At 41.5% G+C, this 27,590-nt stretch overlaps 1 protein-coding gene across 5 annotated transcripts in view; it reads left to right on the top strand.

The window, feature by feature from the left end:
- Positions 1–16,458, top strand: part of wu:fa25f02 (uncharacterized) — a 76,362-nt gene extending 59,904 nt beyond the window's left edge. For all 5 annotated transcript variants that reach the window (XM_059975887.1, XM_059975891.1, XM_059975888.1 and 2 more), the window contains 3 exons: positions 2,496–2,737; positions 14,329–14,451; positions 14,954–16,458. In XM_059975887.1, the coding sequence (XP_059831870.1) occupies positions 2,496–2,737; positions 14,329–14,451; positions 14,954–15,861 (1,273 nt within the window). In that variant the 3' untranslated portion in view covers positions 15,862–16,458. The remainder of the gene's footprint in view (positions 1–2,495; positions 2,738–14,328; positions 14,452–14,953) is intronic.
- Positions 16,459–27,590: the final 11,132 nt, after the last annotated feature.

The raw sequence follows: 27,590 nt of genomic DNA, 5'->3' as shown, positions 1-27,590 counted from the left end.
AAAACTGCTCAGCTTTTCCACTTCCAGTCTCTCTATGAAGACTGGTGTGTGTCCCCTCATCTTACCCTTGCCAAAGTCCACAGTCAATTCTTTGATCTTGTTGCTGTGACACCACTTAACCAGCTGGTATATCTCATTCCCATACCAATAAAACTGTAGGGTAAGTTATAAAATGTGCAGCAGTATTTTGATGAAGTTGAAATTTAGAGAAGATAGAAGATGCAGTCAGCCAGAAGAATAGAGAAACAATCTGGCCTGGAGGTAAGAGAAGTGTGAATGAAAGCTGCAGCTGCTGTGGAAATGAGCCAGTGTGGAGGAAACCATTATGATAAAGCTCGAAGTTGGTTATAGAAAAGTTTCAGATATTTGACCTGTTATCACTTAGAAGACTAAGGCTGTGAATAGTTTAAGATAATAGGAAGGGGTGGATATCAACAGTAAAGCATAGATTTTACCTTGAGGATTGGAGAAAGTGGCTGTAGCTTTCTTGAAATTCCTGCTGACGCAGTACTAGATCTGAACTTGCAGCCTGACTAGTCACTCATTCTGCTATCACATCTGTGCATCATGTTGCTATGGAAAAATACATTATCTATCCGTAAGATGGAGAAAACAAAGAGAACCAATTAGTAAGGGAAATTGTTTTCCTATGAGATAGAATGTTCAATAGAAAAAAATATTGAAGTTGTTACATGAAGCAAGCTGACTTTTGGCAAGGTTGTATTAGAACTGGTGTCTTCTTGCTGAGGGCACTCACACTGGAAAACTTAACACAAGCTCTGCTACACTGAATTAAAGTACTCTGTAATTGTTATCTTTAAAAAGAGAAATGTCAAATATCATTTTGTGTTAAAAGCTTCAGAAACAGGAGAAAAGCATTGTTCTTGTTTTCTCTTGTCACTACCACACCATGCCCCACCACCACTTCTATTTTCAATACCATTTGCCATTGGAATAGACAGCGCTACATATAATGCCCTTTAGTAAATATATTAATGTTGTTTACTTTTTCTCTACATGGAAGCATTAAGTCTTCCTACCTCACTTTAGCAATGTTTCTAAAAGTGGAAAATGTTGTGAGAAAGCTGCATCTAAATTCTATTGCATTGTTAATGTAGCTCCTGAGTTAGCCTTAGCTGCAATCTTTCACTTTTATAATAAGAAATAAGATTATCCCCCTTAAAATTTCTTAATACTAATAATTGTACAGGGCAAGAAAAATTGCTTGATGTGAACATTAATGCCTTTATAAATACAAGGAAGATAAAAAAACACAAAAATCAGAAATAGGACACAGCCTTTGAGCTTTTTCCTTGTCCATTACCTTATTCATGTGAATGTTGCTGGAAACATAATTATATATTGCCCAACCATAATTGCCTTGAGATCTAAAATTCCTCCTCAACCTTTCTAAGCTTTCTTTCTAATAGACAATAGACAGTAGGTGCAGGAGTAGGCCTTTCGGCCCTTCTAGCCAGCACCACCATTCACTGTGATCATGGCTGATCATACACAATCAGTACCCCGTTCCTGCCCTCTCCCATATCTAACTCTCTCTTGAATGCATCCAGAGACTTGGCCTCCACTGCCTTCTGGGGCAGAGCATTCCACACATCCACCACTCTCTGGGTGAAAAAGTTTTTCTGCATCTCTGTTCTAAATGGCCTACCCCTTATTCTTAAACTGTGGCCTCTAGTTCTGGACTCACCCATCAGCGGGAACTTGCTTCCTGCCTCCAGCGTGTCCAATCCCTTAACAATCTTACATGTTTCAATCAGATCCCCTCTCATCCTTCTAATTCCCAGTGTATACAAGACCAGTCGCTCCAATCTTTCAACATATGACAGTCCCACCATTCCGGGAATTAACCTTGTGAACCTACGCTGCACTCCCTCAATAGCAAGAATGTCCTTCCTCAAATTTGGAGACCAAAACTGCACACAGTACTCCAGGTGGGGTCTCACCGGGGCCCTGTACAGCTGCAGAAGGACCTCTTTACTCCTATACTCAATTCCTCTTGTTATAAAGGCCAGCATGCCATTAGCTTTCTTCCCTGCCTGTTAGCTTTCTTCACTGCCTGATCAATCTCCATATTCCTTGATTGATTTGTGTTTGATCTAAGCCTGCTCCTGATGTTCTACAAATTTTGGGTTCCAGTGGCTGTGATGTTCTATTAGTTTTGTGAAAATGATGGATTCTAGTAAGGCTGGACCGTCCATAGAAAAATATTTTTGGTGATAGGTTTATCTCACTTTTGGAGATCTAATTATACTCAGAGCTTTTCATTACCCTCAAGCTTTGTTGCCAGGCAGTTTCCAATGCCTAGTAACAGCACTGGAATTGTATTACACAACCAGATTCAGGGCCCAAGTGAGGATAAGCTTGTGAGACTGACTGGAGGTAGTAATTAAGCACCATAGGTTTCTTGCTCTGTGACACTGTATCAAGAAAAAATCTGCAACAGTATTCTTAATATCTTTTATTTCTCTTTCTAGGTTCACCAAAAAACGAACATTGACGCAATTGACCTGTGATTTCTTAATACAGCAGTTCTGGCCAAAAGGAATTTCCTCAAAAATGTGGACTCCTCTTAGTCTGTTTCTTTATGTGTCAATTTGCTTTTTAACTGAGAGCTCAATGTATAAGTTACAAGATAGTGGAATCAAGGTACTAAAATTCCTACCTGTCAGTGATGGAGAAGAATGTAACAGAACTTGTGAATTTGTTACTGACGAAGGTAAAGTATGTCAATATGCATAGATAATACGTAAACTGTTTATTAGACAGATATAATGGCTGAGGTGGCAAAACTATCTTAAAATCTACATATATATTGAATGCAAGTGAAATGTTTTATGTTCTTTGAAGTAATGTTACCTAATCTTGTCATTTTATGAATGTTCAACAGTGAGTTTCAAAAAAGATGAGTGTTAACAGAAGTGCACTTAGCATAAAGAAATATATTTTTCCATGGGGAATAACTAGTCAAGAGGCATAACCAGAATTCAGCGAGCAAAAGCGAAAGGGCTAATAAATATTCTTCCCACTGTCACTATTTTGTGAACCCCGAAGAATGCTCCCAGAACAACTTACTAATACTTCTACAACAATGGCAAATATTGATAATTCAGATCCAAATCTTACCTAATAGTACCCCGTAAACCAAAGAACGCTGAGCATAATCTATTAACGAACTATTTTGTTACTGGTACCAATAACACTTATGATAAGCTTGCCTATAATCATATGCTTGCCCATTATTAAGTATTTTATAGGGATTTCCAATTAGGTGTCTTATTACCTAATTGAGAATGCATATAAAGAATTAATAAATCTGTTTTATCATTATTTTAAGTTTTTATAAACCCAAAGGGATTCTTTGTTGAATTATACAGAAAATGCAGTTACATTTGAGTCCTTTGGTGGTGGGGGGGGGGGGGGGGGGCTGTGTGTGCGCGTGTGCGCGCGCGCCTCAAAAATACACTGCTGTTACTTGCTAACTTTCTTGGAAAGCAGACCCCATATGTTTAATCTGTACAGCCAAGAAAAATAAAGCCATTAGGCACATGGGAACATCACCTATTGCCTGTGCCCCTCCCAGGTGTCATTTTAGCCTGATTTGGAAATATATGACCATTCCTTCATTAATGTTGGTCAAGGTCCTACAATTGTCTTTCCTACAAAATTGTGGGAGAAACTTTGCCAGATTGATGGTGCAGTTTATGGAGGCAGCTTTAAGGCCTATTGGGGATAGCCATTAATATTGTCCTTGCCAGCAGCTGCCCCATCTGCTAAAAGTAAAAATATTTGCTAATGCTGATATCACATTTCCCTCCCAAAAGGCTCAAATGTAGTACATTTTAAATAATTACTTAAACAAAAATGTTAGCCAGCAGAACCTCTATCTCAATGCTCAGGATATGCTCAAGTATGCATTTCCTCTTATATAATGGACAATGTAAGACTCAATATTTCCTGCTTCATATTATATATCCAAGACAAAACATGATCATAACTTAATTTATGGTGGTTAAATAATAAGAGTTGTGAGTTTTTGTTATGGATACCATTAGAGCAAAAATGTTAATTTTGAACAATAATCTTGATCGTGCATGAGAAATGCAAATCAGCAGAGGTGATTATTGATCAAAAGCAGACTTAACTTTGTAGATAATATTAAATATAGATAAAATCCAGCAATGAGCTGGCTGGTGATCCCGTGCATCTGCTGCCCTTGTCCTTGTTGGCACTGGTTGCAGGGTTGGGATGTGCTTTTCCAGTAATCTTGCCATGTTTTAGCAATGCCAATAACAGTAGAGAGAATATAGATTTAGAGTGATGCTTGGGGTACCAGTTAACTGAGCTGTTTCGGCCTTGTTGGAGTTGCACGTGACCTGATGAGAAGTGTATTCCACATGGAGACTTATGTCCTGTGGATGGTGGAAAGACTTTGAGATGTCGGTCATTGCAGCATATCGAGCTCAGATCTCCCCATTTAGACATGGTATATTTGCAGCCAATTGAGCTTCTGGTAAGTGGAAACTCCTGGAGGATTGGTGGGGCACAGGACATAGTTAATGCCTTTGAATATTAGGGGTAGGTGGTTAAACATTGCCTTGTCAGCGATGCTCAGTTTTGTAATGCAACACTTAGTTGCCATCTATCAGCCCATTCCTGACTGTTGTCTAGTTTGCTGCATGCAGGCATTGAACCCTTTCTTATCCTGAAGAGATGCAAACAGAGTAGTCATTGTCCAGTCATTAACAGACTTCAGCCCTAGTGAGCTTATGATGGAACTGAAGGAATTCCTTACAGTGAAGTCCTGGGGCAGAATGATTGAATTCCAACAGTCACAACCGTCTTCCTTTGTGTGTTGTATATTCCACAGGTTTTCCTTTACCTTTTCATTTCAGTTTCAGTTTTCTGAAACCCTTAGTCAAATGGGCCTTAATATCAAAGGCAATCTCCCTCATTTTGCCTCTGAAAATTTGCTCCCTTTAGACCAAGGCTAAGATGAACCCAGGATGATCCCGCAGAAATCTAGTCTTGGCATCAAAGTAAATTACAGGTGCATAAATATTCCACGATAGCACAGACATAGTTTGCATGTAGTTTGACGAGGTGATAATTAATCCAATGGATGTGCCCTCAGTTTATTAGAGAGAACACACCTGAATAATTTTCCGCATCAACACCACTGACATCTACATTACATTGTATTGGAACAGCTTTGCTGGAACCCTGGAGTGTTAATGTTAAGTATTACAGCTGGGATGATATGATCCTGTAGCCTTTGCTGCATAGTTATATAATGATACAACACAGACACAGAAGCTTCAGCACACTCACCCTTATCTACTTTTTTTGCCTATAAACATGAATTTGTTCACATTAGCACGGTATTCTTCTATGCCTATGCCTCTTTTTATATCTGATTCCACTGGCACCATTGACAGTGTGTTCCAAATATCATCCACTCTTCATCAAAATAAAAACTTGCCTCTCAGATCTCGTCTAAAACTCCTTCCCGGTGTATCAGTACAGGAGGCTACAGACCAATAGCTCAGATGGAGAATTAAAATGGTAGGCTCAGGATCACACCTGCAGACTCAACAGGAGCTCTGTAAAGTAGTCAGCTAATCTGCATTTGATTTCTCCCATGTGGAAGAGACCACATTGCAATAGGACAAGAATGGCCACGGCAAATGGCCCCTGTGAAATGCTGAAAAGGGGGGAGTGGGGTATGTGTTTCTGGTGGTGGAATCTCTTTGGAGGTGTGAGAAATTGTGGAGTATGCTCTGTTGAATGTGAGGGCCCTAGTATGGTGTCCTGGTGAAGGAAGGGTGAGAACAGACATCCAGGAATTAAATGTGATAAAATGTTGGTCTTTATTAACAATGGTAGAGGAGAAGGGCAAAGCAGGAAGAAGGATCTCACTTGTCCCTGATCCACTCGTCCATTTCCACCAACCATCTCTTTTTTTACGGCACTTTCCCTTGCAACGACAGGCAACATGGCAGTTGTCCTTTCACTTCTTCCCTTTCCACCATACAGCAACCCTAGCTGTCTATACAGTGATCCACTTGCAGTATTTCCAATCTAGTGCACTGCACCTTGGGTTCACATTGTGGTTTCCTTGAACTTGAAGAAACAAAATGCAGATATGGGCTCTGAAGGCATACCATCTGTTGCAGAACTCCTTGTTCTTCTTTTTGCTGAAGATATTTCTTTATGACCTTGGCCGTGTGTTTGTGGTCATTGTCCTACTGTGGAATTAAGTTGGGACCAATCAGACGCGTTCCCGATGGTTTGCATGATGGATGAGAATCTGCCTGTACTTCTCAGCATTAAAAACCAGATCACCAACTCCATTTTCAGAAATGCAGCCCCAAACCTAGAGGAAACCTCCACCATGTTACCACAGTGGCTGCATCCATGTAGCACTCTCCAGTTATTCTACAGACAAACTGCCTCCTCCTTGAGTCAAAGATTTCAAGTTTTGACTTGTCAGTCCAGAGCACTTGCTGCCATTCTTCAGCATCCCAGTCCTTGAGTTTTTGTGCACAGGTGAATCTCTTCACTTCATTTCTACTTTGGAGGAATGGCACTCCTTTTCCATGAAGACCACTTCTGACAATAATTCTCCAGATTGTAGGTTCCAGTGGTTTCTGAGAGTTCAGAGAAGAATTTCTTCAAATTTGAAAGGAGGTTAGTTTGATGTATCTTTCATCTGCTGCTCTCAAGTTTCCATGGCTGATCACTGCATGTCTGGTCTTCAACTTTTCCCATTTCTTTGTGCTTCTTCAAAAGAGCTTGGACAGCACATCTTGAAAGTCCTGCCTGCTGTGAAATTTTTGCTTGGGAGAGACCTTGCTGATCCAGAATGACCAACTTGTGTCTTGTTGCTGTGCTCACTCTCACTGTGGTGTAAGACTTAATGATTTCAAAGTTATACTAACACATCTGTCACACCCCCACCTTTTAGTTTGGTTGTCCTTCACCCAGTTTGATTCCTTTTGCACCCATTTTTGTTTCAGTTGATCAGATTAATTCATTTGTTACGAACCCCGTAACTGGGTCACTTACCAGCAAAGATAGAGAGGTCCGTTGAAGTCTGATGGTACTATTTTTAACAGTATTTATTGATAAAGGGGCACAAAATAAGATCAATGCAAACATACAGATAATATACGTCGTCAATACTAAATCTAAAAGCGCGGGTATAATAATAATCAATAAGAAATAGCTCTATCATTGTCTAGGGGATAATGTATTGTCCGATGGAAATATAAAAGTCACTGTTAGTTCGTTCAAGCTGCAGCGTTTTGGGTTTGAGAGAGAGACGGTTTAAACTTTCCCAGTTCTTTTATGATGCCAATCCTTCGAGTCATGGGGAGTTGGTTTCCCCGTTGTTAGCTAAAAGCTGTTTTTCCGTGGTAAAAGCCACCAGTTCCGGGCAAATGGAACCGAACACACGTGGCCTCCTCCCAATGGCTTCTGCTATTACGGGATCGCTAGCGTTTCTTCTGGTGCGTCTGAGGGGCTGTTCCCACAGACCCTCTTTTATCCTGACTCACAGGGTCTCAGATGTCAATCAGGTTGGGGGTGATGCAATCCCTCCGTCAACCAGCCCACTTTGCCTGAGGGCTTCCACATAACACAGTATAGCAATACACAAGTTCGTCTTCAAGAGACAATGGCCGTGTCCCGTTGCTTTATATCGCCAGGGAACGAAACATTTCGCACGTCTCTCTCTCATTTCCTGGGTCTCCTGACCCAAATCAATAGTGATTTTGCGATTCTCACAAAGGAGGGGGCTACAGGCGTAACACCCCCTTTCTTCAACGCGTTGTCACCAGCGGTTAAAATGAAGTAGTACAGAGTCTTACAGGATTGTAGAATCTAACACAATACAACTTTTCCATTTCACTACAGAGTAATACAGTTATACATTCAATTCAGCATCTAAACAGTTAACGATCACAGTGTCACTTCCTTTAATATCTTAACATCTTGTACCTTACTAAAGCCTTGTAACATCAGACTTCAATTTAATAACCACCTATTTTTATTTCTTTCCTTCCGCAAACAAAAACTAAGGAGTGGTGATCTTAGCTTACATGTATCTACAAAAGTTCATGCAAATACTAATCTTTCTGTTGCTTTCAAACTTAACAGGCAGGCTTCCATGGGGTTGCCTTCATTATTCACAGGCTTTGTCGAAATCCTGTAAAACTGGCTTTTGCTATTAAAAATGGCGTCCCCATTAACCGTCACCGCTTTTCCGGTTAGTTCCAACGTGGGGAGCTTGGGTACCCTGGCGAAATAAGCTCTCGCCCGCTTCTTTCATAGGAGTTATTTTATCAACACTGTGTCCCAAACTTAGACCATCCTCTGAATTTCCACCCAATTCTTTAATTTTACACAGGTCACTAGCTTTCTTTTCAGGACCCTTCAGGCTATTAGTTTTCAGTTCGAACTCTTTGTTCAAGCAGCATTTCAAATTCTGCCTTTTCACACCACACTCTGGAATAACAATAGCACGGGGGGGGGGGCCGTCATTTTCCGCCTTAATCTGTAAGCAATCTGCAGGTTTTAAATTTGCTTCATTCAATTTGGGAATGACATATTTCCCGTTTCCTTCAATAATAATATTTATCTCCCCACTTTTGGTCTCCGCATTAACTTTTAACCCACCATCGAGCACAAACACCTGGGAACTCTCACTTCCCACTATTACCAAGGTTAACCCTTTCTTCACTGAACCAAGTCTATCTGACCCACAAGGACGGCCTTCACTTTCAACTGAATCAAATACCTCAGACTTTTTCTGAGCTCCGTTACTAGGTTCAGTACCACGTGCATCCACATCTAGGACACACTCAAACAGGACATTTGCCTCTTCCAGGCTTTCAATACCCATACCCTTTTCAAATTCTAAGTTCCCCTGGTCCTCCCAGTTACTCTCTAGGCAACTCCCTTCCGGAGTAAACTCAACCCCGCGGGCTGAAACAACCTCATCTGCCAACCCAGCAGACTTCTTCAAGGCAAGGGCACCCTTTTCATCTAGGACTGCCCTCATTTCATTATCAGGGACACCTTTAGAATTTTCAATTTCTTCAAACAGTTCTGCCAAACCAGACAGATCATCCCTGTCCAACTCTGGACCTCTTAACCGCTCTATCGGTTCCTCATCTTTATTTTCTGCCTCTAGAACTTTTCTCCTCGCTAAGGGCAGGTCTACCTCCTCTCCCTTACTCTCTTCCACTTTACTACTCTTCGTTTTACCACCCTCTAAACCCTCGTGGTACAGGGTCGGTAAAAACGTCTCGGCCAAATCGAAACTGGCTGGATATAAATTGCTCCCTTTCTCAGCTGCCTTTCTCGACATGCTGCGAGTGACCGCGCATGCGGGATAGCTCTTGGAATCTAGGGGCAGGACCTCAACACTCACAGGCGGGCTTGTCAGCTTCATTGCTGCCCAAACCTTACCACCTGCTAAATCGTTACCGAGAAGGACGTCCACGTCAGTTCTCGGGAATTCTGATCGCACCCCTATTTCAACTGGTCTAGACACCAGCTCACGATCCATAATGACCTTATGTAAGGGAACCATTTCTGTCCCTTTGCTTATTCCTTTCACAGCTACCATTCCCATTTTTTGACCAAAATCTAGTACCTTACTGCTGATCAACGATAGCTCAGCCCCCGTATCTCTCCAGATCTGTACTGGAACTCCCTCTCTCACAGACATGGCTCCGTCTGACAGACAAGTCTCAGACCCTTCTCATACTCTGTCTACCCAGGGCTCTCTTGTCGATTTAATGATTACCACGTCACATCCGATAGGGATTGCTGCTTTCCCTTTTCCTGTCTCTTTCCTCGGAGCAAAGCACCTAGATACAATATGCCCCCCTTTCCACAATTAAAACAGGTCAAGCCCGGAAATCTCTGGCCATCTGGCCTTTCCCCCTCAACCTTACCACTAGCTCCCAGCGGGACCTCTGCCTCAGCCAACGGGCTTTCTCAATCGTTCCCACGGTCTCTCTGGGAACTTTTATTCGAGGAAAACTTTGTCTTGTGGGTTAGGGCATATTCAGCCGTGAACCTAGCAAATTCTGAGATGGACTTATTCGGTTTCTCATTCAAATACATCTGGATATCCTCCGAAACACAACCTTTAAATTCCTCAATCAGAATTAACTCTCTGAGATGCCAATAATCCTCCCCCACTGTCTCTGCTGTGCACCAACGGTCCAAGAGCACACCCTTCTCATAGGCAAACTCGGTATACGTCTGATTCCACCCTTTCTTTAAAGTTCTGAACTTTTGTCTATACGCCTCAGGTACTAGCTCATAACTCCAGAGAATGGCCGTCTTTACTTTGTCATAACTCTCCTCCTCTTTCTCCTCCATGGCCAACGCCATATCTGCCCGCTGTGCCTTCCCTTTTAACACACTTTGTAATAGCACCACCCACTGATATGTGGGCCACTTCTGATTCACTGCCACCTTTTCAAAAAGCAAGAAATAACTATCAACATCCGTCTCCTCGAACGGAGGTACTAACCTCAACTCTCGACTAACATTGAACCGCTCCTCTCGGTCTGACCCCTGAACTCGTGGCTCTTGCCATAACTTCTCCATCTCCAAATCATGTTTCCTCTGTTTCTCTGCCTCCCTCTCCTTCTCAGCTTTTTCTTTCTCTTTCTCAGCTGCTTCCAGCTGTTTTAACTGAATTTCATGCTCTCTTTGTTTCTCAGCTCTTTCCTGCTCCCGTTTCACCTCTGACTCCTTTAGCTGGAGCGCACACTCCCTCTCTTTCTCTCTCTTGGCCCTTTCCCTCTCTTTCTCTCTCTCAGCCCTTTAGTTCTCCTTCTCAGCTGCCTCCAACTGCTTTAACTTAATTGCATGTTCCAACCTTAATTTCTCCAACTCTAACTGAGCCGTCCCACTAGCTGGTACCTTTTCAGGGATATTTTCCAATACCTCAGCTGCAAACACATTCTTCCCAATATAATACTGAGTTATTGCCCTTCGCACCTCCCACTTTTTCATGGACAACCTCACCTCTGCGAGGTTTAACCCCTTCGCCAAATTTATCAAGTCTGATTTGGTGGCCACCTCTAGCGCCTCCAGAGTCAGGTTTTCTATAAATTCACCCACATCCATCTTTGCTGGTTTCCCGTCTGGCTACCTGCATAACCAGATCCAAGTTTGGACTTACAAGCCCGATTCACTGGCCTCCCAATTTGGTGTCAAATCTCAAGACAAGAACCGCAATTTTGTTACGAACCCCGTAACTGGGTCACTTACCAGCAAAGATACAGAGATCCGTTGAAGTCTGATAGTACTATTTTTTACAGTATTTATTGATAAAGGGGTACAAAATAAGATCAATGCAAACATACAGATAATATACGTCGTCAATACTAAATCTAAAAGCGTGGGTATAATAATAATCAATAAGAAATAGCTCTATCATTGTCTAGGGGATAATGTATTGTCCGATGGAAATATAAAAGTCACTGTTAGTTCGTTCAAGCTGCAGCGTTTTGGGTTTGAGAGAGAGACGGTTTAAACTTGCCCAGTTCTTTTATGATGCCAATCCTTCGAGTCATGGGGAGTTGGTTTCCCCGTTGTTAGCTAAAAGCTGTTTTTCCGTGGTAAAAGCCACCAGTTCCGGGCAAATGGAACCGAACGCACGTGGCCTCCTCCCAATGGCTTCCGCTATTACGGGATCGCTAGCGTTTCTTCTGGTGCGTCTGAGGGGCTGTTCCCACAGACCCTCTTTTATCCTGACTCACAGGGTCTCAGATGTCAATCAGGTTGGGGGTGATGCAATCCCTCCGTCAACCAGCCCACTTTGCCTGAGGGCTTCCACATAACATAGTATAGCAATACACAAGTTCGTCTTCAAGAGACAACGGCCGTGTCCCGTTGCTTTATATCGCCAGGGAACAAAACATTTCGCACGTCTCTCTCTCATTTCCTGGGTCTCCTGACCCAAATCAATAGTGATTTTGCGATTCTCACAAAGGAGGGGGCTACAGGCGTGACACATTTAACTCATGTTATTGATCATTAGCACCTGTTTGTTATCTTTCTTTAATCATGCACTGGGCTATATACCCATAAAGTAATGAAGTTATAATTTAAAAAGTTGTCTATAACTTAATGTGTTACTTTGTTTAACAAAATACACAAATTGCTCCAAAACATTTAATTTTTTGGAAAATAAATATTTGGAAATCTAAAATGTAGTCTTTTCTACTGACACACTAATGTAGAAGACAAAAAATAAACATCTAAAGCAAAATGTATATTAAAAATCTAGAGTACCAAAGACTAGGGCACAACACTGTAGATGACAAGGCTTCAACCCCAGATGAGCTCAATACCTTCTATGCTCACTTTGACTGTCAAAACATGAAGGAATCTTCATAAACTCCCACAGTTCCCGATGACCTTGTGATTTCGGTCTCCGTGGCCGAGGTGAGAGCATCCTTCAGGAAGGTAAGCCCATGGAAAGCATCCGGCCCAGATGGAGTACGTGGCCGAGTGCTAAAGACATGCTGATCAACTGGCTGGAGTGTTCACATAACTTCTTATTTCGTCAGTCTGAAGTACCCAGCTGCTTCAAGCAGGCTTCAGTTTATACCTGTGCCTAAGAAGAACATGGTAACCTAAATCAGTTACTATGATGAAGTGCTTTGAGAGGTTGATGATGAAATATATCAACTCTTGCTTGAAAAGCAACTTGGATCCATTCCAGGTTGTTTCCTGTCACAACAGATCCACAGCAGGTGCAATTTTATTGGCTTTTCACTAATCCCTGGAGCATTTGGACAGCAAAGGTGCATACATCAGGAAGTCCTTTCTCGACTACAGCTTAGCATTCAACATTCTTTCCCTGAAAACTAGTCAATAAGCTTCAAGGCCTTGGTCTCAATACCTCCTTGTGCAAATTGGATCCTTGATTTCCTCACTTGCAGACACTAATCAGTTCAGATTGACAACATCTCCTCCACAATCTCCATCAGCAAAGGTGCACCACAGGCTGTGTGCTTAGCTCCCTGCTCTAATCTACACTTATGACTGTGTGGCTAAGCACAGTTCCAATGCCATATTTAAATTTGCTGAGGACACCACTGTCATATACCGAATCAAATGTGGTGAAGAATCAGCATATAGGAGGAAGATTGAAAATCTGGCAGACTGGTGCCACAGCAACAACCTCTCACTCAATGTCAGCAAGACCAAGGAGCTGGTTATTGACTTCAGGAGGAGGAAACTGGAGGCTCATGAGCCAGTCCTCATCGGGGGATCAGAGGTGGAGAGGGTCAGCAACTTTGAATTTATCAGTTATCATTTCAGAGAACCTGTCCTGGGCCCAGCATGTAAGTGCAATTACGAAGAAAGCACAGCAGCACCTCTGCTTCCTGAGAAGTTTGCAAAGGTTTAGCGTGACATTTAAAACTTCAACAAATTTCTATAGATGCATGTTAGTGAGATCATTGACTGGCTGCATCACAGCCTGGTATGGAAGCACCAATGCCCTTGAATGGAAAATCCAACAAAAAGTAATGGATAAGGCAAAGTCCATCATGAGTAAAGCCCTCCCTCCATTAAGCACATTCACATGGAGTGAGTGCTGTTGCAGGAAAGCAACGTCCATGGTCAAGGACTCCCACCACCCAGTCCACTTCACTGCTGCCATGATGAAGAAGGATGCACACGACTAGGTTCAGGAACAGTTATTACCCTTCAGTCATCAGGCTCTTGAACCATAGGAGTTTACTTCATTCAGCTTCACTTGCCCCGTTCCTGAACTGTTCCTACAAATATTGGGCTCACTTTTGATGACCTTTTATCTCATGCTCTCCATATTTATTGCTTATTTATTTATTATTTTTTAACTTTCATATTTACACAGTTTGTTGCCCTTTGCACATTGGTTGTTTGTCCTCCCTGTTGGCTGTGGTCTTTCATTGATTCTATCGTGTTTCTTAAATTTTCTGTGTATGCCTGCAAAAAAAAAATCTTGTGGTTGTATACTGTGACATATACGCACTTTGATAACAAATTTACTTTGAACTTTAAACTTCTAATCTTAAAGGATGCATTGCATCACTTCTTTGAAGATCATTTGGAAAAGTCGGGGTTAATTTAAGTTTTAATCCTGACAAAATAGCAACACTCCGCATGAACAATCAAAGTTAGTTGTGTGTGTGTGTGTTTGTTATATGTTTTTAAAATGTGTGAGGTAAAAGATTAAATAACAATGTAGATGACGCTGAGATTTTCTTTTCTTACCTTTTTTTGTAGATGGCTTGAAGTGTAATTGGGTGGTGATAGAAGAAGATCAAAATCTCTGTTTTTATTTACGCTGTCTGGATATATCAGTCTGTAAAGAAGCAGCTGTGAAAGCTGTTAAGGATTTGCAAATAGGTAAGTGCAGAAACTGTTACTTTTGTACTACCTGCTCCTCTAAAGCCATGCAAGATGATTTTCAAAGCCAGAAGATTGAGTAATTTTTTGACAGTCTGTTGGCACATCACTTGGAATGTAAATGATTACCAGGGGAGTTGCCTTCAGAATAATTTGAAGCTTTTTAATGTCTCTGTATAAAGTTAATTGTTTTTGTATATTTTATGTTCTGATTGTCATGGATATAATTCCCTTGACAGAGAGACAAATTCCACTATCAAGGTCCATCAGTAGATTATTATAGTACCTCACACCTGGATGTAAAAGTTTCCTGCTTTGAAAGGTTACAATGGTGTATTCAGTAAGAATCATTCCTCAATCCTGTTTATATGGATGAATGGAAGGATTTGAACAGTCAATCAGATGTGACATTGAAAACAATCATCATTTGGAAATGAGTTAATGTGCCATGTTTAAACTGGCTGGATTCTCAATGCTTTCAAGTTCTTTGTTTGTTTTCTAGGAAAATATTCACCACTCAAGAATTTGCACCGTGCGCGAAGGGGTGTAAGAAATATTGCAAATAAGACTGTGCCAAATGCAGATAACTCATCGTCAGTCAATTACACAAGCGACAATAAAACAGGGTCAGCAGCCGTCACCAATTCAAGTACAAAGTCAAGTGAAGTTTCCAACACGAACACCACTAAGATTACCGCAACAGTGTCAGCAGCAGGCAAACAATTTACTGTTACCAGTTCCAGTACTTCACCCTCCTTACCAAGCTTGACCATGACGACAACAGCAGCCCCAACAACAAGCAACTCAATAACAACCATTGCTGAAGTGTCATCAATAACTACAGCATCAACTGCAAATTTTTCAGTAGTGTCCAGCCCCCATGAAAGTACTACATCAATTATTAATAGTAATAAGACTACACCAGTTCCAACAAGCAAACATGAGTCATCTGTGACACCAACTAATAAGTTAAAGGGTACTACAACTTCCCTTCGGTCTACCCCAATTACTACACCAAAAACAACCCAATCTTTGACCACACAGTTAACCACTGTAACCCCAATGGAAGTTTCTACAACAAAGCTAATCCCAGACACAGAGCAAAAGCAGACATGGACCAGTGCAAGCACAATCACCGGAGGAGTGTCACAGTCACCAAAAACAAAAAGCAGAACTACGATTGCTTTCAGTAATGGGAAGAGTTATGTCTTTCCTTCAGTGCCTGCCGGAGCTCTAATCAAATATTTAGCTGACACAAGCTCATTAATGGCCATTCTAATATTTGGAGTATTGTTTTTCTTAGTGAGTATTATATTGTTTGCACATAAAGCATTTGAAAGCTATAAAAGGAAGGACTATGTGCAAGTCGATTATCTAATAAATGGAATGTATGCAGATTCAGATATGTAAAAAAAATCATGAAGAATATAGGAAACGTAACACTGTTGTTAAAATACTGGGACTGTTTCTTTCATTAAACCAAGCACATTCTATAAAATATAACGTAGATCAACTGTAATGTGCCATAAGTTGAGCAGTACTGCCTTATTCTGGAACTTCTGAAGAGTGTCTGGAGGATCAGTGAATTGAGAAATCATTGTGAATTTATGATATAGCTAACATCAATATAATTATTTTGTAAGTTGCACTGTTTGGCTCTAACTAGCTTGCAACAAAAAAACTCCTTAAGCCACTGTTTAAAACAAAGTCACTCTGGTGTATTTTTGATTCAAAGGGAATTTTGCAATAAAGTAAGTTTTTTCAATGAGAACAATTCAGTAATCTAAACGTTTCGAGCAATACAGTTGCTAGAATTGTGCCATTGAACATAAAGCCATGTTCTATTGTTGCAAGGTACCACTATGCAGTTTCTTGCCTTAAAATTTAATTTTTTTATCTTAAATTTCTGAAATTTAATATCTTTTTGGGCAGTGCTTCTGTATAATTCTGAGATACCTGGTATTACTTCATCGTATCACTATTAAACAAGTTCCAATGTATCCATTATTGAAACATTACTGTATCTTTTTGTGAAAGCTCTACTTACAGTAAGATAATTAAGTTGAAAGTTCACATGCAGTACTTCAATGTGGATCTTTTACTTAATATAGGGCAGTATTAAAAACAAGCCAGTGATTCTGTCCACTTCAGTTAGCAGACCAAGATTCTTCCTGTCACTTGTACTGAATTGACTTTATTACTTACATCTTCATATACATGAGTAAAAATCTTTACTTTACGTCTCCGTCTAGATGTGCAATTTATAGTAATTTGTAATAAACAGTATGTAGAACAGGACAGTCAGTATAGTACAGAAATACAATTGTATCAGCGTGAATTAGTCAGTCTGATAGCCTGGTGTGGAAGAAGCTGTCCCGGAGCATGTTGGTCCTGGCTTTTAAGCTGCAGTACCATTTCCCGGATGGTAGCCAGGATGGTTGTGGTGACTTGGGTCCCCAGTGATCCTAGGGGCCATTTTTACACACCTGTCTTTGTAAATGTCCTGAATAGTGGGAAATTCACATCTGCAGATGTGCTGGGCTGTCAACCCCACTCTCTGCAGAGTCCTGTACTTCCCTAAGGAGGGAAGTACAGTTCCCATACCAGGCATTGATGCAGCCAGTCAGGATGCTCTCAACTGTGTCCCTGTAGAAAGTCCTTAGGATTTGGGGGCCCATACCAAACTTCTTCAACTGTCTGTTGTGCTTTTTTCACCACACAGCTGGTATGTAATGACCATGTGAGATCCTCGATGACATGGATGCCGAAGAACTTAAAGCTGTTTACCCTCTCAACCCCCAGTCCATTGATGTCAATAGGGGTTAGCCCATCTCCATTCCTCCTCTAGTCCACAACCAGCTCCTTTGTTTTTGTGACATTGATGGAGAGATTGTTTTCTTGACATCACGGTGCCAGGGTGATGACTTCTTCCCTGTAGGCTGCTTCGATACAGGTCCCAACATACAGCTTATGTATCAGGCACAGAGCTACATCAGAAGATATTGGAAGATTATTTGTGCTGTGAAGCTAAGACTAATTTTCCTTATGAAATTAAGGGGGATGCCAGCTCTTGGATCAGAATAAATTAACAACCTGTGAGATTCAACTAACTAAGCTTCTGTCTAGGTCTTAGGTAGCCTCAACTTGTGTGTGTATATGCTATACATATTTTTTTCCCTCATCCCTTATGGGTGGTGTGTATGTGTACTTTTCCTTCAATCTTAGCCTGGGAGCTCAAGGATTCAGCTCAGTATCCTTGCTGTTCCTAATAATGCACTCTTCTGGACCAAGATCTCAAATGTTGTTCCTGGGATTGGTTGGAGCCAGTTTACCAGTCCAGGTGTCACAGCTCCAAGTGCTCCTCTCACCACAAGGATTACTGTGGCTTTAACCTTCTGCATCCTTTATCTACTCTTTCAAGCCCTGGTATTTCTCCAGCTTGTCATATTCTTTCTTCCTGATGTCACTGTCATTCGGGATTGCCACATCTATTATTATTGCTTACTTCTGCTCCTTGTACTGTATTACTGTGTCTGGTAGGTTGGCTAGTACCTGCTTATCAGTCTGTATTTGGAAGTTCCACATGTCTGTCATTCTCCACTACCTTCTCAGGTGTTTCCCATTTGGATTTGGGAGTGTCCAATCCATACTCAGCGCAGATGTTCCTGTGCACACTTCCTGCAACTTGGTTGTGCTGTTCAGTGTATGATGTCCCTGTCTGCATCTTGCACTCTGCTACAATGTGCTGGATGCGTTCAGCGAATTCTTGCACAATCTGCATTTTGGGTCTTGTCTGGTGTGATAGACCCTGCTTCTGTTGCCCTTGTGCTCAGTACCTGTTCTTGTGCAGCCATGAGCAGCGTCTCTGTGCTGTCCCTCAGCCCTGCCATTTCCAGCCATCGGTAGGACTTTCTTATGCCAGCCACGTGATATCTGGCAACGGTACATCCCATGCATAAATGGATGAGACTGAACAACGTGGAATTAATGGAACGCTACTTTAACAGCAACTCACATGAAAAAGGATACATCACACACATGTGGGGACTCTGGCAACAGTGAAGACCATTGTTCAATAGACAATAGGTGCAGAAGTAGACCATTCGGCCCCTCGAGTCTGCACCGCCATTCTGAGATCATGGCTGATCATTCACTATCAATACCCAGTCCCTGCCTTGTCCCCATATCCCTCGATTCCCCTATCCATCAGATATTTATCTAGCTCCTTCTTGAAAGCATCCAGAGAATTGGCCTCCACCGTCTTCCGAGGCAATGCATTCCACACCTCCACAACTCTCTGGGAGAAGAAGCTCTTCCTCAACTCTGTTTTAAATAACTGACCTCTTATTCTCAATCCATGCCCTCTGGTACTGGACTCTCCCAACATCTGGAACATATTTCCTGCCTCAATCCTATCAAATCCTTTAATTATCTTAAATGTTTCAATCAGATCCCCTCTCAATCTCCTCAATTCCAGCGTGTACAAGCCCAATCTCTCCAATCTCTGCATAAGACAGCCCTGCCATCCCAGGAATCAACCTAGTGAACCTACGCTGCACTTCCTCAATTGCCAGAATGTCCTTCCTTAAACCTGGAGACCAAAACTGTACACAATATTCCAGGTGTGGTCTCACCAGGGCCCTGTACAAATGCAAAAGGACATCCTTGCTCTTGTACTCAATTCCCCTTGTAACAAAGGCCAACATTCCATTTGCCCTCTTCACTGCCTGTTGCACTTGCTCATTCACCTTCATTGACTGGTGAACTAGGACTCCTAGGTCTCTTTGCATTTCTCCCTTACCTAACTCTACACCGTTCAGACAATACTCTGCCCTCTTGTTCCTGCTTCCAAAGTGGATAACTTCACATTTATTCACATTGAATGACATCTGCCAAGTATCTGCCCACTCACCCAGCCTATCCAAGTCTCCCTGTATTCTCCTAACATCCTCTTCACATGTCACACTGCCACCCAGTTTAGTATCGTCAGCAAACTTGTTGATATAGTTTTCAATGCCCTCATCTAAATCGTTGACATAAATCGTAAAGAGCTGTGGTCCCAATACAGAGCCCTGTGGTACCCCACTAGTCACCTCCAGCCAGTCCGAGAAACACCCATTCACTGCTACCCTTTGCTTTCTATCTGCCAACCAGTTTTCTATCCATGTTGAAACCCTGCCCCCAATGCCATGAGCTCTGATTTTACTCACCAATCTCCTATGTGGCACCTTATCGAATGCCTTCTGAAAATCTAGGTACACAACATCCACTGGCTTATCCTCATCTAACATCCTTGTTACACCCTCAAAAAACTCCAACAGATTAGTCAAGCATGATTTGCCCTTGGTAAATCCATGCTGGCTCGGCCTAATCCTATTTCTGCCATCAAGATGTGCCACTATTTCGTCCTTAATAATGGACTCAAGCATCTTCCCCACGACTGACGTTAGGCTAACAGGGCAATAGTTCTCCGTTTTCTCCTTCCCTCCCTTCTTGAAAAGTGGGATAACATTAGCCACTCTCCAATCTTCAGGAACTGATCCTGAATCTAAGGAACATTGGAAAATGGTTACCAATGCATTCGCAATTTCCTGAGCCACCTCTTTTAGAACCCTTGGATGCAGACCATCTGGACCCGGGGATTTATTAGCCTTCAGTCCTACCAGTCTACTCATCACAGTTTCTTTCCTAATGTTAATCTGTCTCAATTCCTCTGATATGACCCTGGCCCATCCATACATCTGGGAGATTGCTTGTGTCCTCCCTGGTGAAGACAGATCTAAAGTACGCATTAAATTCTGTTGCCATTTCCCTGTTTCCCATAACAATTTCTCCCAATTCATTCTTCAAGGGGCCAACATTGTTCTTAACTATCTTCTTTTTCTTCACATAGCTAAAAAAGCTTTTGCCATCCCCTTTTATATTCCTGGCTAGACTGAGCTCATACCTGATTTTTTCTCTCCGTGTTGCTTTTTTAGTTAAGATCTGCTGTTCCTTAAAACTTTCCCAATCATCTGTATTCCCACTCATCTTAGCCCTGTCATACTTCTTTTTCTTTAATGCTATACAATCTCTGACTTCCTTTGTCAACCACTGTGGCCCCTTCCCCCTCTTTGAATCGTTCCTTCTCATTGGAATGAACTGCTTTTGCATCTTTTGTATTATGCCCAAGAATATCTGCCACTGCTGATCCACTGTCTTTCCTGCCAGGGCATCCGCCCATTTAACTTTGGCCAGCTTTTCCCTCATGGCTCCGTAGTCTCCTTTATTTAATTGCAACACTGACACCTCTGATCTGCCCTTATCCCTCTCAAATTGTAGATAGAAACTTATCATGTTATGATCACTACTTCCTAATGGCTCCTTTACATCAAGATCACTTATCAATTCCTGTTCATTACACATCACCAAGTCCAAAATAGCCTCGTTCCTGGTTGGCTCAAGCACAAGCTTTACCAAAAATACATCCCTTAGACACTCCAAAAACTCCCTATCCTGGGGTCCAGCACCTACCTGATTCTCCCAGTTCACCTGCATGTTGAAATCTCCCACAACGACTGCATTACCTTTAGCACATGCCAATGTTAACTCCCTAATCAACTTGTACCCAATATCCACGCTACTGTTTGGGGGCCTGTACACAACACCCATTAGGGTCTTTTTACCCTTACTGTTCCTCAGCTCAATCCACACAGACTCTACTTCCCCTGTTCCCAAGTCACCTCTTGCTAAGGACTGAATCTCATTCCTCACCAACAGGGCCACCCCACCCCCTCTTCCCATATTTCTGTCTCTACGATAACACGTATACCCTGGTACACTCAATTCCCAGGCCTGATCCCCTTGCAGCCATGTCTCCGTTATCCCAACAATATCGTAGTTCCCCATTTTCATCTGAGCTTCAAGCTCATCTGTCTTATTTCTGACACTACGCGCATTCAAGTATAGAATTCTTAGCCCATTCCTCCTCTCTTTGCTTAAAACACTGTCTACTGTACCTAACCCAGCTCCTTGAACTTCCATCGGGCTAATTGCACCCTGAATTTTGATGACCTTCTCAAGATCACCCAAACCTTCTACGCATTTAACCCCATGCTCCTTCTGACTAATCCTCTGGATGTGGATCCCTGCCCCCTGCACATCTAGTTTAACCCCCCCCCCCCCGAGCAGCACTGGCAAACACTCCTGCAAGAATCTTAGTACCCCTCCGGTTCAGATGTAGACCGTCCCTTCGAAACAGATCCCAATGTCCCTGGAACAAAGACCAATTATCCAAAAACCTGAACCCTTCCTTCCTGCACCATGCTCTCAGCTTCGTATTAATGTGCATAATCATTCTATTCTTCGCCTCACTCGCACGTGGCACAGGTAGCAATCCTGAGATTGTCACCCTGGAGGTCCTGCCTTTCAGCTTCACTCCTAACTCCCTGAACTCTCTAAGCAGGACCCCCTCACTCACCTTACCTACATCGTTCGTCCCTACATGGACCACTACATCTGGGTTCATGCCCTCGTTCTCAAGAATAGCCTGCACCCGATCTGAGATGTCCCGGACCCTGGCACCAGGGAGGCAACATACCATCCGAGACTCCCGATCTGCCCCACAAAATCTCCTATCTGCCCCCCTAACTATAGAATCCCCTAAAACTATCACTCTCTTCTCTTCCCTCCTCCCCTTTCTAGTTGAGGGTTCAACCTCTGTTCCAGAGGCAGGACCACTACAACTCATTCCTGGTAGGTCATCTCCATCAACAGTATCCAGTACGGTATACTTATTGTTAATGGGAATGGCCGCAGGGGTGCTCTGCTCTCTCTGCCTGCTCCCCCTGCCTCTCTGGACCGTCACCCATCTGCCTACTTCTTGGTTTTTTGGTGTGACTACCTCCTGATAACTCCTATCTACGTCTGCCTCTGCCTCCCGAATGATCCGTAGTTCATCCAGTTCCTGCTCCAACTCCCTAACTCGGGCTGATAGGAGCTGCAGCTGGATGCACCTTTTGCAGGTGTGGTCATCAGGGACAACTGTGTTGACCCTGACCTCCCACATACTGCATACGGAGCACACCACTGCTCTGACTGTCTCCCCCATACCTGAACTGGATTAATAGAATGTCTAAAAAGCACCTAGTGACCTTACCTTCTTCCCCTTAGTGAGCAATCACACAGGCTTACCGAATTCACAGAAAAGGCCTGGTTACCCAGCAATCTGACTTTGTGCATTTGATCACTCTTATCACTCTTCTGGAAAGAAAACAGGTATGGACTTGAATCCATTCAAATGGTACAAACAGCAACTTCCATCCTCAGATGAATCTCAACTTCTTGTGAATCATTGGGAGGTTAAATGATAAAAGTTCACATGCAATGACATTACAACCTATATTCTGTCCACAACTGTATTACTTTTCCACAAATTAACCTGTTTAATTTTGTGTAATCTTTGCCAAATTAATTTTTTACAAGGTGGACCCTGTAATATGGTTGACAGGTATTATAAATCAGCTGTGATTGAATGGTGGAGCAGACTTGAATGACCAAATAGCCTAATTCTGCTCATATGGTAATAGGTTGATGCATAGCAAACACGCAGATAGGTCATAAAGATACAGAAATAGGGGTGTCCATATACATATGTACTATATCCAAAGCTATGGCAAGGGCTCAGATATAGTGCACATTACAGGGAACATTTTTGGCTAAATATTTAATTCAGCAGAACTTTTTTGCTTTTCTACAGTTTTTTTTTATTTTTTTATTACTCCAAATTAGCAATTGAAGGATGCATGTAAGAACAATTAATTCTTGTATACTTAAAGTCTCCATAACTGGAGCAGCTCCATGATTGAAGCAAGAAAAAAGACTTTGTAAAACATAGAAACATGTCTCGAAGCACTTTACAACCAATTGACCATCATCCCATCCAATAATCTATTGGCAAAGAATCAATAACACAATTCCTTCCCTCTGATAGTAAGAGCAAGAGTGTAGGCTGTTTAGTACACACAAAGAATGAATGCTCAGCAAGCCTGGCTTTAGCCCTCTTCCTTTCCAGTCCATCTGAAGGGTCTCAGCTCAGACTGTCGACTGATATTCACCACAGTGATGCTGCCTAACTTATTGAGTTCCTCCAGCATTTTGTGGGAGTTGCTCAAAATTTCCACATCAGTAGAATCTTTTGTGTTTGTGTTGGGTGTTTAGTTCCTTGAGCCTGTTTCTCTCTTCAGCAATATGATTGCTCATCCGTGAGCCAACATCTTTCAGATCAAGAAAAACCCGTTGATTGTCAATTTAAAGTTAACAAACAATCTCATATCCATTGCCATTAGCAGAAGAGATTTACAAATTTCTACAAATCTTTGCTCAAGGTAATGCTTCTGAACTTCTGAAAAATTTTCTCACCAATCAGCAGAAATAATTTTGCTGTATCCTAACCATTAATACTTGAAAATGTCAATGATTTCATCCATTGTATTCCAGGCAATACAATAGCAGTTTATCTAAACTGTACTTTAAATAATACTCCAAGAGCATGGGTATCATTCCAGGAACTTCAGGCTGCATTTTCTCCGGTAAGGTATGATTTCCAAATTGTTCACACTATTGGAGTAGAATTTGGAGTTTGGTACAGGTAGGCATAGCTTTATTCCCTTTCCAAACTAGTCTGGAGTTTAAAAAGCACAGTATTCTATAGTTATTTTCTGAGCCTATCCATAATATCTTAATGTTCATGGGTCCTACATGCTTCTAGTTTTTCACTATCTGAAGTATGCAGTTGACTTGATTGTTAAGGGCAGAGAATAATGCAAAACCATGGAAATTCAAAGAATGGTGCAAAACACACTACATTAAAGGCACCACATTGATCAATACCTAGCAGTTTATTATTTATGGAATAAAACTCAGGACGATTTTTTTTAACCAAGAGCTGTTCAGAAGCTAAATAATGTGCTCCAGGTAGGATAGAGGGGGCCTGCTCAAAAGCTCCGGCCGAGTTAGAAAGTGTACCCAGAGTTCCAACCAGTTTTGAGTCTACCTACCCGAAGTTCCAGGCAGGATAAAGTGTGCCTACACAAAGATCAGCTGAGAGAAGTTGCTTGAACAGATTTCAAGATTGTTTAATGTTATTAACAGTACAAAAGTGTGAAGAGAATGAAATGATTGTTACTCTGGATCAGATGTAGCACACCAATAAACACCATAATATAAAGAACACAGTAATTTTTTAAAACAATAAATATATAATAGAGCTTATTTAGATTGATTGTATGTCCATACCGTGACGCTAGGCACAGGAGTGTATGTACAGAAGGAGACTGATAGGAAATTATAAAGTGATGGTGATTGGGAGTGTGGAAGGGTGGGTTAGTGGATGGAGGTACTAATCAGCTTTACTGCTTGGGGAAAGTAACTAGTTTTGAGTCTGGTGGTCCTGACGTGGATGCTACGTAGCCTCCTGCCTGATGGGTGTGGGAGTTGATTTCCAACCAAGGGAAGAGTTACCTGCCCCAAAGGGCAGGGCAGTGACAAACTTGCTGAGGATCCAGCTGGAAAATGACAGACCTTCCCCAAGTGTCAGCCAGGAGAGTACAAAGTAGCCCTAGGTGTTAGTCATGAGTGGTTTGGGTGCTGAGTTCAGAGCAATAATGTGTAGGTGGCAGTGGTTGATAAAAAAATAATGCAAAATTAGTAAATCATTGTTTGATAATAAGGAGATAATGGAATGTTTTACATTCCATTATCAAGATTTATAAGGATGTTGCCTGGATTGGGGAGCATGCTTTGTGAGAATAGGTTGAGTGAACTCGGCCTTTTCTCCTTGGAGCGATGGAGGATGAGAGGTGACCTGATAGAGATGTATAAGATGATGAGAGGCATTGATCGTGTGGTTAGTCAGAGGCTTTTTCCCAGGACTGAAACGGTTGCCACAAGAGGACACAGATTTAAGGTGCTGGGGAGTAGGTACAGAGGAGATGTAAGGGGTACGTTTTTTACTCAGAGAGTGGTGAGTGTGTGGAATGGGCTGCCAGCAACAGTGGCGGAGACAGATACAATAGGGTCTTTTAAGAGACTTTTGGATAGGTACATGGAGCTTAGAAAAATAGAGGGCTATGGATAAGCCTAGTAATTTCTAAGATAGGGACATATTCAGCACAACTTTGTGGGCCGAAGGGCCTGTATTGTGTTGTAGGTTTTCTTTGTTTCTATGTTACACTCTTTTGGATCCACTGCAGAAGAATCCATGTTTGTCAACATAATAAATAATGCTTAAAATATATAAAAGTAATTAAAACTTTAAAATTAACAAAGAAATAAAACAATTTTTTTTAAAACTGCAGCAGGTATGAGCAAGAAAGATATAACACATAGTAAATTCAACTTTGTCTTGCCTTTCTAGCGAGAATGATTATTACACTGGCCTATCACACTTTGACCACTGTTGAACTTCTATGTGGCTTGGTCAAACATTCCTTTGTTAAGGAAATCTTAGTATTTCCCAAAGGTAATCATTTATTAAGAAGATCATTCTAATATATTGAGCTCATGATGTAATTTTTCTTATGCTGTGTTATTTGACCAATCACCTTTTGATATTGCTGAGACAACGATGACATGTTCCTGTTTGTATTTCTGCAGCTCCACATAGTGGTCAGATATATTTTTCTAATCTGAAATATTTTTGGTTTGTGAAGCAGTAACATAGGGCACCCTTCATCCATGGAACAGAATAATCTAATAAAAAATTACTTGCTCTTAACTTTTTATAATCACTTTGTAGTATCAATTGGAAAAATAAAATGGAAAAATATGCATCAACATCAAAGCACAAATACAATGGTTCATTCTGCCACAAAATTCTAGAGACTTAAGTACCCATCCAAATAATTGTTTATTAAGTATGAAATAAGCATCAGAAGTTTCTCCCACTGCAAGATGTGGGCAAGTTTGTTTCCTGATTGGAGTTAACCATAGATGTGTCACATGATCTCATGCCCTCCATTAAGCCACTCCTCCCATCATTGGTGGCCCAACCCATCCATCAATTTGGTGCACTGCCTTCTGACATGAACTGAGAAACAACCAGGCCCTGCTCCTATCTTAGCATATCACTTCCTCCAATATATAGCCCAGTGAGCTATTTGACATTTCTAATTCTGAATTCTTGCACACCCTGCATTAATCACTCTTAATGATGCTGGCCCACTAATTGACAAGATCCTAAGCTCTAAAATTTTCCTCCTAAAACAAGGCTGCCTTTATATTTTTGTTTCCTCTTTCAAGAAATGTCTTAAAACTTACTTCTCTGTCCAAACGCCTGATCACCTGTATTAATTCCTCATTATGTCAACAACTTTTGCTTGATAATGTTTCTGTAGTGAGCTTGGCACAAATTAGCAATGTTAGAAGGGTCATGTAAATAGAAGCTCTGCTACTTCTTTTCTAGTCCTGAATAAGTCTAAGCCCAAACCAACAACTGTTTATTCTTTCCCAGAGATGCTGCCTGACCTGCTGAGTTACTGCAGTAATTTTTGTGTATTGTTTTTGATTTCCAACATCTGCAGACTTCCTTGTACTTATGATCTGTAACTATAACATTGATTTATTGAGTTATTTCCTATTTATTAATCTGCTTCCAAGGTGAAACAAACTCAATGCCTGAGATACATTTTAGAATTTTTGTTTCATTTGTTTCATTTTTGTTCAACACATACCATTGTTATCATTGTAGCCCATCCAGTAATCTTGTGAAAGTCTTTATATTTGCATATGTAACCCTCAAAATTGTGCAGGCCATGCTGTCTTCTCACTGCTGCCATCAGGAGGAAGGCACTGGAGTCTCAGGACTCACATCACCAGGTTCAGAAACAATTACTCCTCAATAATCAGGCTCTTCAATCAAAGGAAATTACCTCACTTGCCCCATCAATGAAATATTCCCATAACCTATGGATTTGATTTCAAGGACTCTTCATCTTATGTTCTCAATATTAATTGTTTATTTATTTATTATTACTTTCTTTTTGTATTTGTGCTGTTTGTTGCCTTTGGCACACTGGTTCAATGCCCAAGTTGGTGCGGTCTTTCATTGATTCTGTTGTAGTTGTTATTCTACGGATTTACTGAGTATGTCAGCAAGGAAA

Source organism: Hypanus sabinus, chromosome 7 (genome assembly GCF_030144855.1).
Source record: "Hypanus sabinus isolate sHypSab1 chromosome 7, sHypSab1.hap1, whole genome shotgun sequence".
In the NCBI taxonomy this organism is placed as follows: domain Eukaryota; kingdom Metazoa; phylum Chordata; class Chondrichthyes; order Myliobatiformes; family Dasyatidae; genus Hypanus; species Hypanus sabinus.
The sequence above is the reverse complement of the archived record's forward strand: the minus strand, read 5'-3'. Positions and strand labels throughout refer to the sequence as shown.